The 21197-nt window shown below is 30.2% G+C and overlaps 3 protein-coding genes across 3 annotated transcripts; 1 reads left to right on the top strand and 2 right to left on the bottom strand.

Moving 5' to 3' along the window:
* Positions 1 to 3323: 3323 nt before the first annotated feature.
* Positions 3324 to 6622, top strand: PGO_093290 (hypothetical protein, conserved; the record flags this gene model as incomplete). The annotated part of the gene is made up of 5 exons (XM_028687917.1): positions 3324 to 4707; positions 4877 to 5004; positions 5328 to 5451; positions 5693 to 5939; positions 6223 to 6622. 5 exons carry the CDS (start codon positions 3324 to 3326, stop codon positions 6620 to 6622), a joined length of 2283 nt encoding a protein of 760 aa, XP_028543718.1.
* A 544-nt stretch (positions 6623 to 7166) lies between these two features.
* On the bottom strand, positions 7167 to 8894 carry PGO_093280 (hypothetical protein, conserved; the record flags this gene model as incomplete). Its single annotated transcript, XM_028687916.1, has 1 exon — positions 7167 to 8894. The coding sequence occupies one exon, from the start codon at positions 8892 to 8894 to the stop codon at positions 7167 to 7169; it is 1728 nt and encodes a 575-aa protein (XP_028543717.1).
* Positions 8895 to 10526: 1632 nt separating this feature from the next.
* On the bottom strand, positions 10527 to 20099 carry PGO_093270 (hypothetical protein, conserved; the record flags this gene model as incomplete). Its single annotated transcript, XM_028687915.1, has 1 exon — positions 10527 to 20099. The coding sequence occupies one exon, from the start codon at positions 20097 to 20099 to the stop codon at positions 10527 to 10529; it is 9573 nt and encodes a 3190-aa protein (XP_028543716.1).
* Positions 20100 to 21197: the final 1098 nt, after the last annotated feature.

Below are 21197 nucleotides of genomic sequence, written 5' to 3'. Positions count from 1 at the left end.
TATTTCTATCTCTATTTCTTTCTCTGTTTCTTTCTCTATTTCTTTCTCTGTTTCTATATCTATTTCTATCTCTACCTCTATCTATCTCTCTTTTTTTTTTTTTTTTTTTTTTTCAGCCTTTGTGTAGCGTAACTGGAGGATACAGTTAGATATTCTTATTTTTGATTCCTCTGTTTGAATGGAAGCTAAACATTTATTATGTTGGCTTCTTAGCTCAAAATTATTTCATGTTTCTGTTCATTCGTTTCAACGTTTATTTGTATTTGCTTATATTTGAGCATACTTATGCACATTTAAGTATACTTGTTATTTGGGGGGTTGGTTTGCTCTTTTTGTTTACACTATTATTTGTTCTTTTTTTTCTTTATTTTTTCCTTATTTTTTCTTTATTTTTTCCTTATTTTTTCTTTATTTTTTCTTCTTTTTTCTTTTTTCACATTATTCTTTATCGTTTTTTTATGGAATAGCTCTAGAGTATTCTTCGCTCATCTGCACATTTCAGCATGTGTATGTATGTATAGTCGTGCATATTTGTTCCCTTGAATTTTTTAATCTTTTGATTAGTACAATGTTAATATGCATAATTCGACGTTTTTTTTTTTTTTTTTTTTTTTTTTTTTTTTTTTTTTTTTTTTTTTTTTTTTTTTTTTTTTTTTTTTTTTTTTTTTTTTTTTTTTTTTTTTTTTTTTTTTTTTTTTTTTTTTTTTTTTTTTTTTTTTTTTTTTTTTTTTTTTTTTTTTTTTTTTTTTTTTTCTTCTTTTTTCTTATTCTTTTGCTTCCTTTTTATAAACGAAAATGCCGCTCTTTTGTCATATAATTTTTTTTCAACATTCATATATTACATGTAACAATATATGCTTATAAAAAAAAAAAAAAAAATTCCGATCTCATATGTTGCATAAAAAAAGGGACAGTTTTTTATATCCCACACACCATGCTTGTAAATATTACATAATGTATATATTTCCTTACTTTCGTATACTTATCCTTTTTTTTTTTTTTTTTTTTTTTTTTTTTTTTTTTTTTTAAATTTTATTTATACTGTATATAATAACATGGTAACAATTCCTATTTTGCAACTTTGAAGTTTTCACGCACGTGATTATACCACACCTTTGTTTGGGTGGAGGGGTGGTGAAGCATGGCACACCTTGAACAAAAATATTCGGAAAAACATCTAGATGGATGACTTGTTTTTTCTTTTTTTTTTTCTTTTTCAAATAAGTAATAAACATAAAAAATATATATATATATATATTAGATATATACATAAATGAATAGGTACATATGCACATACATAATTGCATTTTTTTTTTTCTCCTTGCCTCGTAACGCTGAAGGATGTGGATTTAAAATATCTACAAAGTCATTTTACACTACTGTTATATTTTACATCCCCCCCCCTCCCCTTTTTCATTTTTCTTTCAATGTACATACACGAAGCTTCAAAAGGAGTGGAATATATTTTTGCATAAATTTTTAAGGTTTCACAAGTGTCATTCTTTGGGTGAATCCCAAACCTGTCAAATTGTTACCTGGGCAAAATAAATAAAATGAAATAAATAAAGCACTTTAAAAAAGTGACACACAAGTAGCCCCTCTCGCACGCATAGCTTTAGGCAGTTTTTAAAAGTTGGTGAAAAAGTCTTAACACGATAAGAATTAGATAGGAGAGTCGCATATTCACCTTTTTAATATATTCTAAAAAGTGAATTTTTTTTACAAATATCACTTCATATGACGTAAAAATGAAAAATAAAATAAAAAAAAGGATAAATTTTATCAGCAAGAAGTGTATACACTCCCGGTAACTAAGCTTGAAGTAAGAATATATATATATATGTATACATACGGACACCTGTGATACCACTTAAACCAACATATAATGGGTACAAAAGGTATCATTTTTTAAAACCCCTCTTCATTTTATTATTTTTTTTTTTTTTTTCAACCGTGGCATATTTTACACAACTTTACTCTAGGTAAACTTAAGAAAAAAAAAAAAAAAAAAAAATCACTTTTCTCCCGTATCATCCTTATAAAAGCAAATAAGTTCCCACGAGAAATATACTAATTGGATAATTTTAAAATTGCATGAACATGTATATGGGTTACATTTTAAATGTCTCTTTTTTTTTTTTCTTTTTTTTTTTTTTTTCCTAAGAGAAAATAATATTTGTCTAGATTATGATATTATTTCTAATATGTATCTTTATTTTATGCTACTTTTCTCACATGGTTAATTCATAAGAGAGGAGATGTTATTCTAACACAGTTTCACATGCCAATTCACCGCTCCATATCTCATATATTACAATCGGTATAAGAAATATAATTTTGTTACAACTTCTTTATAAAACAGGTTGTTGCAAATGCATCTAGTAAACATGTAAATGTATTAAATGGAATTCTCTTTATTTCCTATATGTTCCAATGCACATGTCTTATCAATGGTTATGTGTATACGTATCTGTGATATCCATAGGTGGTGCAATAACTAAAACTACAACTGAAAATAAAATAAAAGCAAAAAAAAAAAAAAAAACACTTGCACATGTATATATGCAACACGTTTATATATTAAACAAAATTTTTAAAATAAAGAGAGTAGAATCAAAAAATATGTAGATGTCTTATTTACAGACTTGTAAAATACCTACCCTTACTCTCCCATGTGCTTAAATGCACCTAGGGGCACGCTTAACACAATTTTTTCTATTGTTTAATCAAAGAAGTAGTATTTGTTTTTTTTTGTTTTTTTTTGTTTTTTTGTTTTTTTATCACATCTGCATTATCATTCTACAGAGGGTTTTAAATATGCCCACCAATACATCCGCACAACTATAGGAATACATATCTCTCCATTCAATTATGAATTCGTATTTAGGTATACACACATATGCACACACTTCATACCTGCCAAAATTTGCAAAAAAAAAAAAAAAAAATATATTTATATATATATATATATATATATATATATATATATATATATATATATATATATATATATATGTATATGTATATGTAACTCGCAATACAGCGGCTTTCATCGTGCCATATAGTGCTGTAATCTTTTTCACAACAAACTAATAATCCGAAAGATTATTTATATCATTCTTTTCTAAAGACGAATGTATGCATGTGAAATAACCACATGGACAAGGAATAATCGTGTTAACCTTTTTTGTTCTTAAAAAAAAGAAAAAAAAAAAAAAAAAAAAAATTTTAATAGATCATCGCATTAATAAAAATTCCAGAAAAAAAAAAAAAATTGAATTAGTCAAAATGAGATAATAAAATGTAACTACCACCCGATTAAAATGAAATTGAAGCTATATTTCTCCATTTTCAAAATAATTGCCCTAAAAAATATGTTCCATATTTCTCAAGACATAACAGCTGTATCTACCAAGCGAAACAAAACTGGTGATAAAATATCAATCCAAAATGAGCATGTGATACAAGAAAATAAACATGATAATCTGTTTTTCGACAGATATCCACATACTTCAATAGAAAAAAAAAGTTATCAATCACTTTTACAATTACGCACACGAAATGGAATTCGAAGAGAAGATGAAGAAGAAGAAGAGGAAGAGGAGCATGGACATGTACACGAAAATGGACATGAAAATGGGCATGAAAATGGACATGAAAATGAGCATGAAAATGAGCATGAAAATGAGAAAAACAATCATGGGGGTGAAGAAGAAGACAATGATTCGTCGAGTTATTCCAATTCTTCAGGATCACAAGACACCCATAATAGTCATAATGAAAACCAAAATATAACTAATAGTAAAAAAGAACATAATAAAAATTTCCATTTTTTACGGAACCTTCATGCACACAATCACAATGGAAATAACGATTCACATGAAAACACAGAAGACAATAATTACGTGAATAAACACCATAGGAAGAAGAAGCATAATCATGATAAAAAAACCGCACAAGGTACAATGTCGAATGGTTTGGGAATTAACGGTGCAAACACTGTTAGTATGAATAATAATAGGAACGGAAATAACCTTAAAGTAAATCAAGTGAACGTCCCAAATAATATGAACAGCAGTAACAACATGAGTGCAAACAACATGGGTGCAAACAACGTGGGCGCAATTAACGCGAGTGGTAATAACAATGTGAATGGAAATTACAATGCGAACGCGAATAATAACATAAACGAGAATAACAATGCGAAGGGAAATGTTAATATGAAGGAAAATAACTTAAATGGTAACATCTCCAACGGAGGCAATAATAACTTGAATGTAGCTAAGGGTGCCGTTCTCGGGGTTGCTGCTGCGCCAGTAACTGCATTCAATGACAATAACGCGAATGCCAACCAAAGCGTAAATGCTAACCAAAACGTAAATGCTAATCAAAGCGTAAATGCTAGCCAAAACGTAAATGCTAGCCAAAATGTAAATGCTAATCAAAGCGTAAATGCTAATCAAAGCATAAATGCTAATCAAACCTTAAATGCTAATCAAACCTTAAATACCAATCAAAGTACAAGTTCTAATCAAAGCACAGGATCTGGTGCTGCCATGGCTATTCCCCCTGTAGAAGAAAAGGCGGAACAAATGTTTTCAAAATTAATCGATAATAATGATAAATTTAACACAAGCGAAATGATATGCAGTTCGATAAATTGCTCTCCCTTAACAAACGACAGTAATGTGAAGGTACCACTAACAGGTATGGCACAAACACGTGTATCAGGCACAAACCTTCATACATATCCTTATATTCATTCGTACAAAATATCTATAGAGTTATTCCGCTGAGTGTAAGTGTAGCACTCTTCATATAGGATACAAAATTTGTTCACATTATGTTCTCCTCCCTTTTCTTCCCCATGGTACAGATTGCACAAATTTAACGTATTGTGGTGGGTGTACCATTTTAGGAACTTCAAAAGATCAATGCAACAGCATGAAAACTTTCAATACAGAAAATATTTTTATATCATCAGGTTTTAATACCCCCTTAAATGTTAATAAAAAAAAAAAAAAAAAAAAAAAATGAAAAAGACACATTCTATTATGCTTAAGAGGAAGAAAAAAGCTATCTTTTATTACTGTTAATATCACAACTGGCAGTATTGCAGTATTCGTTACTTTCTTTTTTTTTTATACAAAATGTTATTACATGTTCATATTTTTTTTTTTTTTTTTTTATCAAATATTATTACATGTTCATATTTTTTCTTTTTTTTTATCAAATATTATTACATGTTCATATTTTTTTTTTTTTTTTTTTTAAATTCTATTACGTATTCACATATCCATATTTTGTTTTCTCTTTCTTTTTTTCAGTTGAATAACCAGAACAACGTAGCAACTATGTCCTTTCTCTGGGATAAGGCGAAGTTCGACTTCTCCAAATGTGTACCTGACATAAATAAGTTCAAAATGGCATCCAAGGCATTACCAAACACGGGTAAATTTTATGAAACAAGAATATTTAGAAGATAGCAATGCTTAGTAGACAGGATTTTTATTTCACAATTTCATGAACGTTTCTTGCCACAACAAAAAAATCTATGTCTATTAACTCTATCAATGGAATGAAGTTGTATAAACACATATATATGCATTTATATAAATACATGCATATATATATACAAACTTTTTTTTTTTTTTTTTTTTTCTTCTCTCTTCCCCCCCCCCCCATTTCCTAGATACATCTGGTGCATATAAGCATTTGTTCAGGATGGCTAACTTGTATGTATATGGAACGAAAATTATAGAGGACAACAATGCTAGTGGGCTTAATATATCTGTTAGAATAAACAATGTCAATAATAATTCATTGAATCCAAATGAGCAGTTACCAAATGGGAACAATCCCTCTATAGTGTGCCCTTTGAATGTAGCTAATTTAAAAATGCTTAGTATTCACCAGGCTCAATCATTTTCCTTTTATCAGTAATAGCCAATTATAATCCTCAACAGAATGTGTTTGAGGGAATATTCAAAAATGGAAAAGTGTAAAAATGAAAAAGTGTAAAAATGGAAAATTGTAAAATTGGAAATGTGTAAAAATGGAAAATTGTAAAAATGGAAAATTGTAAAAATGGAAATGTGTAAAAATCAGTTTTTGTGTAACTCGTCCCTGTGCCAATTTTGCTATTTCACGTTAAACTATTTTGCTCCTATCATTCGTATTATTTTTCCACTAATTTGTTTTTTCTCCATTTCTTCTCTTTAGACGCCTGTTTATCCCTGAAAGCAACAATCTAATAGACAGTGGAAATATAATCATCGATATAACTAGTGACCAGGGTTACAATATGGCAAACTACTTTTTTTATGCAAAAATTGATTGCCCTAGAACGAATCCCGTTATAGAAAATGCACTTAAAGAATCAGTGCTACCACAAATGAATTCAGCACAGAATGTTGGAAATAATCAGCAACTAATAGAAAGTAACAATAATGGTGTACAAAATAATAACACAGATCAGACCAAACCATCAATAAATTTGCAGACTCTTAAAAGTAGTAGTTCTAGAGGCGATTATAAACGCAGGAGTAGTACATGTAAAAGTGCATTGAGCGTTTTTTTCTTTTTACTACCTATATTTCTATGCATACTCATAGGAAATTAAATTTTTGAAGAATGTGAATCTACACTCATAAATGTTTTGAAAAACATCTTCTTTACTGAATTAACCTCTTATCCAATAAATTTTTACTTATGCTTCTTCAAGCATTTTAAAGTACATTCAAATTTTTTACTTTTATATATTTTTTTTAAATGCCTATTTTTAATTCTTACTTTTCTTATCAACATGTCACCTCCTCTTTTTTTCTTGTTCTTTCCTTTTCTTTTATGCTTATTATGAATTCTTACTTGTCTTATCAGTATTTCTACTCCCCCTTTTTTTTACTTCCTTTTTTAACTGATCTCTAGTATTTTAAAAAATAATTTAATCACATTATACTGAAAGCAAAAAAAAAAAAAAAAAAAAAAAAAAAAATGCGTAAACAGTTTTATAGGAGCACATTTATTTCGAATCTTACACCACCACTTCACCCATATCTGATATGTTGTGCACCTTTTTTGTAATTAAGCACATTCATATATGCACTATCGTAAAAGGGTTGCACATCTGCTTGGGAAGAAGACACATGTGGATTCGTCACTTCCGATTATGCGTCAAGACCCTTTTTAAGTAGCAAAGAAATTTGGGATGTGTACATTTCAATTGAGTTATTTATTTTCTCAATGTCTTTATGGAAATCTTTCATTAGAGAATTTTGGTACTGAAATATAGAATCGTGTCCTGTGTCAGCATATTTTTGAATTATCTCGTTCATATGTTGATGTCTCTTTTGCAGCAATGTCAATTCATCGAAATTTAAGAAGACAATATGGTTATCTACTTCACTGATATGACCAACACCAGTATGGAGTCTTTCATGAATGTATTTATTAATCATCTTTGCCATGATTAAGACACTTTTCTGAATGTCAAGAATATTCTTTATGTATTCCTTTGTTTCATTAACAAGCAAAATATTTTGATGAATGCTGCTTTTGTTGAAGTTTGGATAAACCATTTTGTCTATTAAATTTTCTAAATAAGCTATTCCTTGATTAACATTGTTTAATTTTGACATATACTCATTAGGTAGGTGAACCCTTTTTATGTTTTTTAAATTTTTAAATAAATCATTTATGTCTACATTGTACTTCTCCGTTTCATCATACATGGTTTGAAAAATGTATTCTGTTATTTTGTACAGTTTTTGTGTTAATTTCATATGTTTCACATTTTCTTGTATTTTTTTTTTTTTTTTTAAAAATTGATTTTTTTTTCTCTTCAACATATTGGCATAATCGTTAATGTTATGACACAACTGATAATATGTGTTATTTTTATATTTAGAGATTAATAAATATGGCAATATAATATCTGAGCAGGTGTTTATGTAATCTACATCATCCATTTTTTGAATTTTTTCATTACAAAAATGTTTTACACCTTGTTGAATACAATCGTTAGGTTTTTTTTGTGGAAATATGCTTTTTTCAACAATTGAACATTGATTAAATATGTTTACCATATCGATGCAGTTATCCATTTCGTCTTTCTTAAAATCGAACGTTTTAATTATATATTTTTTATAATTATTTCCATATATAGATTTATGCACACCATCTTCTTCCATTTCCAATCTTCTCCTTTCATAGGAACTTTGACAAAATAGTTCACCATCTAGAATAACATTTTTTTTCATGTCTAATGAAGCACAATGAGACATTGGATTTCCATATCCATTTTCTAAGCACTGCAATAGTAGAGAAGTGAATAGTTCCTTTGTTCTTACACACTGGGGATATCCCACATTGATATTGTCTACCTCTGATATATGTTTATTTCTTGTATTCTCATTTATCGTGTCCATCATGGATGTAACATTCGTTCTACCAGTTTCTCCTTTTTCTTCCCTATTGTTTTTCACAACTACATGTTCTTCATCTTGAGATATATTTGAAATAACATTCTCATTTTCCTCATTCGTATATTTCTTAATATGTTTATGGCAACTCTTGTTGGCATCGATTTCTTCTACCATTGGATTTGTAATACTGGTGTAGCTCATTTTGCATAAAGGTTTTTGGATTTTCCTATAGCAGTTATAACTGCTTAAGTTATGCTTTTCTAAAACATAGTTCCCAATTTCTCGATAAGGAAAACATTGATCATCGTACTTATAATTCTTCAACTCATCTTCATAGTATGTTATTCCTTCACTGATTCGCATGCACGTTTCTATCAAATTGTTTAGATGGGTTGTGGGTTCGGCTGCTTCTGCTACTTCTGCTGCTCCTTCCTTGTGTTGGGTACCTCCCCTTCCTAGACTACATAACATGAAGCAAAATAGAAAAATGCATACAAAAAAATTAATCACTTCTTTTCTCATAATGTCGAAGTACCTACAGGAGAAATAAAAAGGACAGGAAAACCAATCTCACAATTAGTGCCTTAGAGTTATTGCACCCTTGTTTGTACGTGAACTTTTTCACATGCAGCTTCAGATGAACGTATATTTTATGCCGCTTGTCCACGATACACAAAAGAGATGAAAAAAGAGGAAAAAATTGGTAAAAAAGAAGACAGTCTACAGCATTTCACAAGATATTCTACAACATTTCACAAGATATTCTACAGCATTTCACAAGACATTCTACAGCATTTCACAAGACATTCTATAGCATTTCACAAGACATTCTACAACAATCATAGAATGAATTAATCGCGTGGGAAAAATAAAAATAAAAAAACTTCTAATACATTTCGAGGGGAAGTCAAAAAGAAAATGTGTTACGAGTAAAAGGCATAAAATATATACATTAGATATTTATTTTTTTGTTTTTTTTTTCTTTTTTTAATCTTCTCTTTTTTTTTTTTTTTTGTTTTTTTTGTTTTATATGGAAAACATTCGTTTGCATATACATTTTACTCCAACTCCATGTGTAGTCATGTACCACTCTCCTAAGATTCTTCCAAGTGTAGATACAAAAGATATGATGGGGAAAAAAAAAAAAAAAAAAATAAAATAAAATAAAAACCAAAACAAAGCTGCATTTTCATAATTTGGAACAACGCAAGAAAAGAAAAAAAAAGAAAAAAAAAAGAGTCTCCTCAAAAGAAAAGTTCAACTACAGCACGACAGCATTAAAAATATTAGAAAACAAAATAGTAAATTATAAATTGCATGAAGGAGAAATAAAAAAATAAAATAAAATAAAATAATAATAATAATAATCGATTACGATATTGCCACCACATGATGAGCAACGTTGTGTTTTCCATATCTTAACAGAACATGAACATATAGACATTACCCATTTTAGAAATCTTGTACTATGCTTCTATTCTCCAATTAAAAAAAATAAATGTGTCACAAATTAACTAAAAAGGATGAGAAGTTATTAACAACGCTTTTTCAAAAGAGATGAAAAAGAAAAAAATAAAATAAAATAAAATAAAATAAAATAAAGAATAAATAAATGAATAAATAAAATAAAGAATAAAAAAATAAATAATATGTTATTATTAACAGACCGTTCATGTGTTCTCTTTTAAAAATGATCAGAACAAATACACATCAAATCTAGGGACGTGAGGAAAATGCACAAAATTAGAAAAGGGGCTGCAGAGATAAACATTTGTGCTCTTGAAAATACAGAACAAGAAAAGGATTAAAAAGGGGAGGATTGGGGAAAAAAAAAAAAAAGAAAAAAAAAGACAGTATGTGTATTAAAGAGAATTGTTCAAAAAAAAATACAATATATGCACTAAAGAGAACTGTTTAAAAAAAAGACAGTATACGCACTAAAGAGAATTGTTTAAAAAAAAAAAAATACTACACTTAAAAAAACCTTAAGGACACACTTTTATTATATTTTGTACATAGATAACAAGGGAGAGAAATGCTCTCCCTTTGTTCGTCCCTTTGTTCGCCCCCTCGTTCTTGCACCTGGGGAGCGGGAGCTTGTTCTTAATTCCTGTTATACTCTATGTAATAAAAAGGAACTGCATATGACAAGTTAAAGAGTATCACTTCGCCATTTCCAAAGGTCATGGAATCATAATTATCATAATAGTAGTACATATCATTTTCTCTCGTTTTTATAAAATTATGAAAGGGTGCTTTATCATATTTGTATGATTTCCCTTTATGTAAAGCCACAATGATAAGCCTATAGCTTCTTCTGTCTCCTTTGTGTTTTTGATCTGTCTTTGCATTTATCACAGTGAAAGGAGTAACGGAAGAGGGTGAATTTGTGGAAGGAATAGTGACAGGAGATTCTTCATCTTTGTGTGGTTCAGGTTTCTCAGGCTCAATGAAGGAATCATAAAAATTGGATGCGTCATTTATATACTTAAAAAAAATGGCAAAATTTTTAACATTGGAATAATGTTTTTCATAGACTTTCTTATTACATTCAAACCCATGAGAATCACTAATAATTTTATCCATCAAATTAAATTTGGCGATAAAGAAGTATAAATTTCTTTGGTCGATTTCATAATCTCTCTTCTTCATGAAAGGAATAACATTTTTAATGTTTGCTTGTTTGTCTAGAAGAGACAAAAATGAATCTACAATATATTTTGTACAGGTCTTTAGAATTCTTTTATCATTTAGCACAAATTTATTTTTATGTAAATTATTCTGTTCAATAAATAATCGATTAATTAAATTTGTTTCATAATTATTATATATATAAAGACATAGAGTAGAATTTTCATATATTTTATAATTCTCTTGAAATTTATTTTTTATATATTTGTAAAATTTATAACAATCAAATGAATAAAATAATAAATTGTTATAAGCTAAATTGTAAATATTGTTGTAATCTTTTTCTAAAAAAAGAGAAACCTTGTGTGTTTGTCTTCTCTGTTCTGTGTTATATATATTAAACATAATAAAATTATGTGTCTTCTTATTATGTTCATGAAAAAGAGATGTAAAAAATTTGCTGAATAAATATAGCCTATTGGATTTGCTAATTGTTGAGTCTTTTATATATTCATAATTCAAATTTTTTAAAATCAAATGTAGACTTTCGTTCAGTTCTTTCTTTCTTGGTGATTTGCACTTGGGTGGATTTTCTTCTTCATGAATGACTTTCTCATTTTGAGAAAATATGGCTTGTCCCGTTTCTCCAATTTTAGATTTCTCATTTTGAGCAAATATGGCTCGCTCCTTTTCACCAACGATCCATTCATTACTTACCACTGTGTTCCTTTTATCATCTTCCTTTAATTTCTGATAGTCCTGATGATTGTCCTTGGGCTGACTCAGATCGTTGATCTTCTGTAAATTCAAATTTTTAGTTTCCTCTGCAATAAGAGCTGAATCGGCCATTTTACATTCCCCAGAATCTCTTTCTTTTTTTTTACTTAGCTTGTATTTTACATCCTTCAAATCGTTCTGTATATTCATCATGACATCCATAATTTTATTTAACACTTGTCTGTTCTTTTCATTTCCCTGACTATCCATATTTTCTCGAAATAATTCATAAAGCACTTCGTTATAATTTTCACTTCTACCACTTCTACCACTACTACCATTACCACCACTACCTTTTCCTGTAAGATCATTTTTTAAATCATCTCTTGGCATGCCACACCTATACAATGTATCTCCCTCAGAATGTCTAAATGTATGATAATCATAAGTATTACACATTTCAGAAGAAACTTTATAATTCTCATAGTTTGTGTTGGCTTTTCTAAAAGGTAGCTCATTTTTTGCACCTCTACAATTCCATTTTTTATTCTCCTTTCTAATGTTATCGTCAATTTTGTAACACATTTCCTTTTTATCATGCTCATTTATCACTTTATAATGTAATGGATTTGGACTACCTTTCATTTCATTGAATTGGAACGGTTGTGTCTTATCAACATAATTACTTTCATGTCTTGATTCATCAAAATGATTATTTGCTATTGTGTCACCCGACTTTTTTTTATGTTTCTCCTTCTGAATATATTTTGTGTGACATTTAACCGCTTCGTTTGCATTACATTCATCAATATAATGTTCACATTTGTGAGAATTCCCTATTTTTTTCGTATCATATCTAGAACAATGAAAATCATATTTCACATGTCCCATCATATTATTTGATAATGAACTAGAATCCTCATAGTTATAAATGATATCGGTTTTTATATTTCCTTTTTCACATTTTAACAGTTGTGTGTTCTTTCCTTTGTATATATTATCACCTTTGTTATCTAAGTAAGATGTATACGATTTGACATACATCCTATTTGGCATATTTGCTGAATGAAATTCTGAATGGCAAGGTAAATAATTGGGAATGCTTTTTTCTTCCATACTATGTTTATCCCTTTTAGATTTTTCTATTCTGTTTGAAGGTGTCAAGATAATCTTTCCTTCATTCTCCTCTTCCTCAATATAATATTTTTTGTGGGCGTGATCATTTTCATGTTTCTTTGTGATCTGCTTCCTGGGGTTATGCCCGTCTCTGTAGCGATGTTCACACCGCTCATCATGCTGTTCTTCATATGGCTTGTTGCATGGGTCGAGATACTCTTTTCCGAATTCTTCTCCATACCTATTGTTGTATTTTTCTTCATACCTTTCTCCACATGTTCCATCGTCCTGAGTACTGTATGGGTAATCGATGTCAGAGACACACTTTGGGATATACTTTGCATCTTCCTCTTTAATCATCTCTTCAGTCAACTCTCCAGTCAATTTTCCAGTCAATTCTTCAGCCAACACTCCAGTCAATTTTCCAGTCAATTCTCCAGTCAATTTTCCAGTCAATTCTTCAGCCAACTCTCCAGTCAATTTTCCAGTCAATTCTTCAGCTACCTCTCCAGCAAACTCTCCAGCAAACTCTCCAGTCAATTTTCCAGACTCATGTTTGTGCAAAGTTTCTCTTATTTCAAGCCTCCTATTAGAGACGTGTCTTTCTCTATTATTACCTTCCATGCAGCTATTCACATATCCTTGTTTTCTCATTATTTCGTCGAAATGGCCAAAGTTTGGATTATCATTTTGAAAAGATTTATTAGTATGATATGTCTGTTCATTACTCGTGTCTTCATGATATCGTGAGACGTTTTTACTGTACTTTTGTTGGAACATAGCTGATTCGATTCCTTCTTTTTCTTTTAACTGATAAAGATTCGATGTATTGTTTTCTACGTTCCTCCTTCTTGTGGAATTCCCTCCTTTTTCCATTAGTTTGAAAGAATAATTTGCATCTCTATTTTCACTTTTATCGTTCGCATAATCCTGTGTTAGCTGTTTTTTTGAAAATTCTTCATCTGCATATGTGTTTCTTTCTCTCTGATCTTCACACCTGCCTCTTTCTCTCTGATCTTCACATCTGCTTCTCCCTTTCTGATGCTCAACATATGTAGAATGAGCTCGATCTCGTGAAAAATTGGACATGGTTATTTTCTCGTTAACCTTGTGCAATACACTGTCTTTTCTGCTGCCATAAGCGGCTTCTTCCCTAGTAGGAATGTCACATGAATGAACTTCTTTTTCGTCTCTGCTTAGATGTGCATTCAATTTTGTAACTTCCTCCTTTGGATTGTTTATACCATGCGACTGAAGCATATCTGAGGGTTCCAGCTTTTCATACAAAAATTTTCCATTTAGTGAGTTCTGTTTTGTTTGAAAATTATCATCATCATTTTCTTGTTGTCTAGTATTTATCTCAGTGAAATTCAGAATGGTGTCTTTTCCTTTGTCTCTCCTATAGTGCATGTCTCTCCCGCTGCAAACGTCGCTCTTATGATGTGCCTCCTTCTGTGTCTTAATAGAATTGAGACATGAACCTTCATTATATTCATTGATTCCACAACGCTCTTCATTATTAATCAAATGAGAATTGTAATCACTCCAATATGAATGATCTTCCCGTTTACCCAAACTGAAATCCTTATCATAGTGATAATCATGAATATTACCTTTGTTGGACTTGTTTCTATCCTCCATGAGATTATCTAAATAATTTTCATATTCCATAACAGTATATGCACGGCCGTTTATACTCTGTCTTGCATAATTTTGTTCGCGATCATTAAATCTGTTCGTGCTTGCACAATGATTATCTGCACATTTGTTATCTCCACTCCGATTGTAGTATACATTCCATTTGTTGCTGTTCTCAGGATTTGCCTCTCCCACATATTCTACAATCTTCTCCCTCGAGACATCCACTATTTTATTATTCTCACTTGGTTTATTGTACAAACGATCGTCAATAAAATTGTCGTTACAATTAGCACCATTCCGAGAGTACATATTTACATTGAAATTCTTGGAAAAGTTGGTCTTATCATACTCAGTGTACTCATGGTGATTCTTCATATCAATGTGTTCGTCCTTCATACAACCAACTATACTAGGAGAGATAAAATCAGTTGTGCTAAATTTTTTCTCTGTATAAATATTACATCCTTTTTGTGATCCAAAAAATGTTTTCCCAATTTCATCAGTACATGATGTGACCATTCTATTGTTTGTCTCATCATGTACCAAAAATGAATTATCTCTTTTATCATAACATTTAGTAAATTCTTTTTTTTCTGCATCATTATTTGGTGCAATTCCTTTACATGTATTTCTATTTCCTGATATCATGTCTAGTATATCTATCGAATCATACTTTGTTTCCATTTTTTCCTTAACTGAATATATAGGGTCTCTTATTTTATTCTTCCCTTGAAAAATGTATGCATCAGATTTTTCTGTTTGACATTTCTGCTCAAATTTCTTTTCATTTTTTTCAAAAGTGTAACTGGTGCTACACGTTTCTAATATATCGTTACTAAACTCACTTGGTATATTAGTTTTTGTTGTCCCTTTTTCATTCTTTTCTTTTCTGTCATTTTGTGTATATGTAAGTGTTCCGCTCGGCTGGCTGAAAATATGAAGCGGAAAATTTTTATCAACATGACCTGTTTTTTTCTGTAATTCTTCATTTCTGATAATACTCTCAGTGTTGTTACATTTGTCGTTATAATCATACTCCTTAACTACAGGATCGTTCATAAAATTGCTTCTTTGATTTATCATCCCACTTGGATCGATAGAGAGAGTTTTTTCTTTTTCATTTAATGTTAAGTCATTCCAAGAATTGGACTGATTCGCTAAAAGTGCATTTTTTTCTAAAATTCCTTCATCACTCATCTTTCTTTGTATTGTGTAGTGAAGTGTTATATCCCTTTCAAATTTATTTTCATTATGATTATTGTCATTATTTGTTTTTCCATACATGCTAAAAGGAGTGGTAAAATTGTGCATTTCTATAATGGGCATTGTCTGAGATCCTGTCCCAGTTTTTCCCTTAGAAAAAACAAGTTTTTCATTCAGCATTTGGCTACCTGTTCTGGTCACTTCATTTATAGTATCAGAAAATTTTCGCTTATTAGTAAAGTATGAACTGTGCAAAGGCTTAGGTATTGAATCATACTCTGATGAATTATGTATGTTATCAAAAAAAAAAACGGCAGAGTTGTTATCTACGTCAAAGTTTAGTATGTCTGGCATGCTAGTCATATTGCTGTGCTTAATTGTATTATCCTGAGTCTGATGTGATAAATAGTTCATTCCTTCAATATTTTTATTTTCTCTCATTTCTGTAACTAAGTAATCCTCCAAATTACCCTTGCTCTTATTTGAACCATGTTTATTTTCATTTCCTTCAATTTCTCTTCTATTCGAGATTTCCAAATTAGATACTCTTCTGGTTCCCTTGTCATTAGTAAATCGTTTTGAAAAAGTTGATTCGTTAATTTTACTTTCGTTCATGTGCTCAATGCAGCTAGTACTTTCAGAAATGAGATTTCCAACTTGATTGACACTTTCACTTATGCAGCTCTTCATTCTGCTGTTGTTCTTTGAGCTTTTATCGACCCCTTCATTGGGGAGTTCGAAATTGTTCCTCGAGCTTCTACCGCTGCTTTGACTGTTGCTTCTGCTTCTGCTTTTACTTCTGCTTTTGCTTTTACTTCCACTCCTACTTCTACTCCTAACCTCGTGTGCACCCCTTATCCCGTTTATACCCTCATTTGCTTTCTTCGAATTGGCCAGCAGCACCATGTCTTTCGGAATAACTTGTCCTTCTCTCACTATGTCTCTTTCACTCTGTTCCTCGTTGCACTCAACATTCTCAATTTCTCCCCATTCATTTTTACTACTTTTACTTTTGCTTCGACTAATGAACAAGTTTTTCTCTCTCACATCGACGTTAGTTATATTAGTACATTTTTCCTTCGTCGAGTCATATGTACTATTTTCATATAATTCACTTCTTCTGCTATCGTGATTCAGATTCCCTTCGTTTCTATGCTCGTCAATGGAATTGAACATATCCGCTCTAGTATTTTCCTCTTCACAATCACTTATGGTTCTTTTTCTCCTGATTGCTCCCATGGCTGTACTCCTCTTATTGTGATGTTGGATTGCATTCCTGGATTTATCATCATGTGGTGGAACAGATGTTGATGAATTTAATGGATTCATAAGATCCTCTTTCTTCATCTTCATCACATGAGGATAAGTGTTAACAACATTTTTAGTGGAATTATTTTGATTGATATAATTTAAAGAATCCTCCATTTTCAAGTGATCATCTATTAAATTCTGACTTGATGATTCGTTTAATCCGCTATTTCTACATGGGGCGTTACGAAATATCTTGAGTTTGTCAGAAAATTTATTGTTAAAAAATAATGTTTTCCAATTTTCCAACTCATTTGTCCCTAATTTATCACCATAAGTATGTGTTTCATATTTTGGAAAATGTTTTATAATATCTGTTTTGTTAGGAGAAGATCGACTGATGATATTCACAAATTTGTCTCTTCCACTGATTTCTAGATCACTGGTATATTGGGGGATTTTATACAAAATGGAAGTTTTCGCTTTCCTTGATTCTGTATCATTGTTATAACTGCATTTTGGGTTAGATATATTTTTTAGCAAATCATTTTTATCTACCAAGGGCGAAGTTTTCTGTCTGTTCAGTTTGCTTTTACTCAATTCACATCTGTTCAGTTGGCTTTTATCCAAATCGATTCTGTTCATTTGGCTTCTATCCAAATCGATTCTGTCCAGTTGACTTCTATCCAAATCGATTCTGTCCAGTTGGTTTCTATCCAAATCGATTCTGTCCAGTTGACTTCTATCCAAATCGATTCTGTCCAGTTTACTTCTATCCAAATCGATTCTGTCCAGTTGGTTTCTATCCAAATCGATTCTGTCCAGTTGACTTCTATCCAAATCGATTCTGTCCAGTTTACTTCTATCCAAATCGATTCTGTCTAGTTGTTTTCTATCCAAATCGATTCTGTCCAGTTTACTTCTATCCAAATCGATTCTGTCCAGTTGACTTCTATCCAAATGGTTATCTAAGGTTCCATCCTTTTTGTTGCAACATCTTTCCTTCGAATAGCTGTTTGAAGCACCTCTTCGTCGTGGTACCTCTCCAGAGGGTTCATCACATGTTGACTTTTCTCCTACACCATTGAATTGTTTATCATCCAAAAGATTTGTGTCTTTTTTTCTGCATCGGCTACTTCCTAAATGTACACCATTTTGCACATGTTCATTTTTTAGAACCCCAATTTGGTGGTTCGGAAGAATCACTTCATTACAACTAAGGGAAATTTTAAAAATACTATCCGCTGAATCTAAATCAGATGGAAAAGAGAACTTATTTTTATAATCATCATTAGGTATATCCACATGGGGGATGTTCATATTCAGATCTATTTCTTCCTTGTGAAGACTACTAGATTTAATAAAAATACTATCATCCAAAATTACATCATCGAGAAATTTATTATCTTGGTTATTTTTTATATACATATCCATAATACTACTATTTAGACTCTCCAATTTGTTTAAACTAAGATCATTTAGCAAGGAAATAGAATTTATTTTTTTGTAAATTTCGTTAACATTTTTTCTATTTACATCATCTTCACTAATAGGATGCGTGGCATTCTTTTCATCTTTCAATAGAACATCATCAGATGAACCATCATGGGTGTGTACATTCATCATTCGGTCCTCAGTAAATAAATTTTTTTCCAAATTGTTGTTACAAGTTTTATCCTCTTTTAATTTTTTTTCTTTGTTGTAATTCTTAAAAATGTTATTATCAAAATCGATGTTTGGCATGTAGTGTAAGTTTTCTTTCCCTTTTTCATCTACCTTTTTGGTTTTTACATGTTCATTTGTTATGTCTTCCCCCAATTTTACATTCATGTAAGAAAACGACAGATCCAAATCATTCCCATTATTCGGTAGAATTACTTTACCCAAACTGTTACTACTATTCAGATTGATATAATTTTTATATATATCTTTTTGACTATTTTCTGGAAAACTTGTTTCCTTATTTTTTAACCAACTGGAGTTATTGCTGTAGTTTATTTTACTGAATTTTTGATTATAAAGCGATTCATCCAGTTCTGAATTCTTTTTATGTAAAAGTTCCTGAATATGTAACGTATTTTTAGCTACCTTCGTCTGACTTGAATTTGGATCAAAATAATCTCCACTACCAAAATATGTTCTATGACTTTCATCTAAGGTATTCTGACGACTAGTTCCTAAATTGCTCCTATTACTTTTTAAACTGTTTTCATAATACGTACCACTATTATTACTATTATTGTCTATGCCTATATATATATCTGATTTTTTTTTTTTATTCAGTATGCTCTTTTCCATATCATTTGTTGCACCCCCGATGATTTTATTATAATTTTTTACACAATTATCATTGCTCATGTTAATAATTGGATTTATTTCATGCTCCTCTTCTCCAATCAGTTCCCTTGCTATAAAATTACTTGCATTTCCATTAAATGTAAAAGAGCTCACTGAAGAGCTGCTATCATTTATTGCTACGTCTTTGTGTTTTAGCTGTTTTGTGAAGTTTGACACATTTGACATGTTCGATATTTGTGAAATTCCGCTCATATCCAGCAAGTCGTTATTTTGAAGAGAAAATTTATGGAGACTATTCTTTTCACTCAGAGAATAAAAACTAAATTCCTTTTTAAGATCGTCTGAAGACATCAGAGACATGTCTATTTGATCCTTCCCCATATTTTCGTGGGTACTGTGCGTCACATCGGCGTGAACTCTATCGTAATCCTCCTCATCCGATTTCTCTTCATCATCTGATTTCAGCAAAAGATTTATATTTTTTTCTATTTTTTTTAATGAATTGGCCTTCGCTATCCTTCTTAGCATTTCCCTTTCCTTGTTACTCGTTTTGTTCATTCTCTTTTCTTTTTTTTCTATGTGAGAAGAATCATCATCTATAATTTTTTTCTTATCCAAGAACGAAATCTTAGTTGTATTTTGAGGACTGTCTTTAATTGGTTTGCTGCATCCTGCTTCATTTATTTCCTTCTCTTGCATCTCTCCTCCATTATTCACATCATCTTGCTGATCATATTTTATTATCGTTTTTAATTTTGAAAGACTTTCAGTTATGTTGTTATATAAGTTAATGCTTCCACTCCTCGATGTGTTTCTTTTCATTTCGGATGTATGTTTCCCAGTGCTATCATTAATTTCATTTGTCTTGGTCTTTGTGTCCTCGTAGGGATTTAAGTTAAATCCTTTTTCATCTGTTTGCACAAATACGGGAATGAAAATATATACAGGTGACATGATACAATGTGTATAATAAAATAAAACAAAATAAATTTAAAAAAAAAAAAAACGAATTAATGAATTTTCCTCTCGTAAAATGTGGTTTTTATTCATTCATGGAAGCATTATATAACTCGTTCCCTAAAGTGCAACGTGCGTTGCTCTTGTTCTGTGATGTTTCCCTTTGCATGCATCTGTCTTTTTTTGCTTCCTCCCTGATTTGCGCTTTTTAAATTTGTATACTCATTCGTTAAGTGGAAATTCGCAAAATTGTTACTATTACTGTTACTGTTACTATTGCTTTTTTTTTTTTTTTTTTTTTTTTTTTAATTACCTAAATGGTCCAATAAATTTATTTCGCTTGATGTATTACGAACATTATGATATTCATTATCCACCATATTTTATCATTATTATTTTTTATTGCTCCCCTTATTTCTGTATTATAAACATCACCATAAGAGAAGCAGACGAAGGTAATTAAAAATTAATGATTAATAACTGGAGGAAAAGGGGGGAAAGCATGGTGTTTCAAAATCATTACACTCAAAAAAAAAAAAAAAAAAAATAAATAAATAAATAAAATGGTAAAATAATAAAATAAATAAAGTACAAATACATAAGCATGTATATATAACATATGGAAAATACTTCGCATTATATACACAATGATGTATTCCCCACTTAGAACCAAAAAAAAGCGCTTATGTATGCACAATTACACAATTTAATTATAAATTAAAAATTTCCCCTTTGCTTACTCCAAAAAAAAAAAGAAAAGGAATTAAAATATGTTCATTCGTTTACAGCATATATATGCATATGTGTATGTATATATATATACACAATATATGCTTACACATGTGTAAAAAACGTTTTTACAAAGTAGGGAAAATAAAAAAAAAAAAAAAAAAATGAAATGTTATACACGTTAACAGAATTTTCCCATTTTTTCTAAGGTTATGATACGCATACTGAAGCAAT

This window comes from Plasmodium gonderi (assembly GCF_002157705.1).
Source record: "Plasmodium gonderi DNA, contig: Chr09, whole genome shotgun sequence".
Taxonomy (NCBI): Eukaryota; Apicomplexa; class Aconoidasida; order Haemosporida; family Plasmodiidae; genus Plasmodium; species Plasmodium gonderi.
The sequence above is the reverse complement of the archived record's forward strand: the minus strand, read 5'-3'. Positions and strand labels throughout refer to the sequence as shown.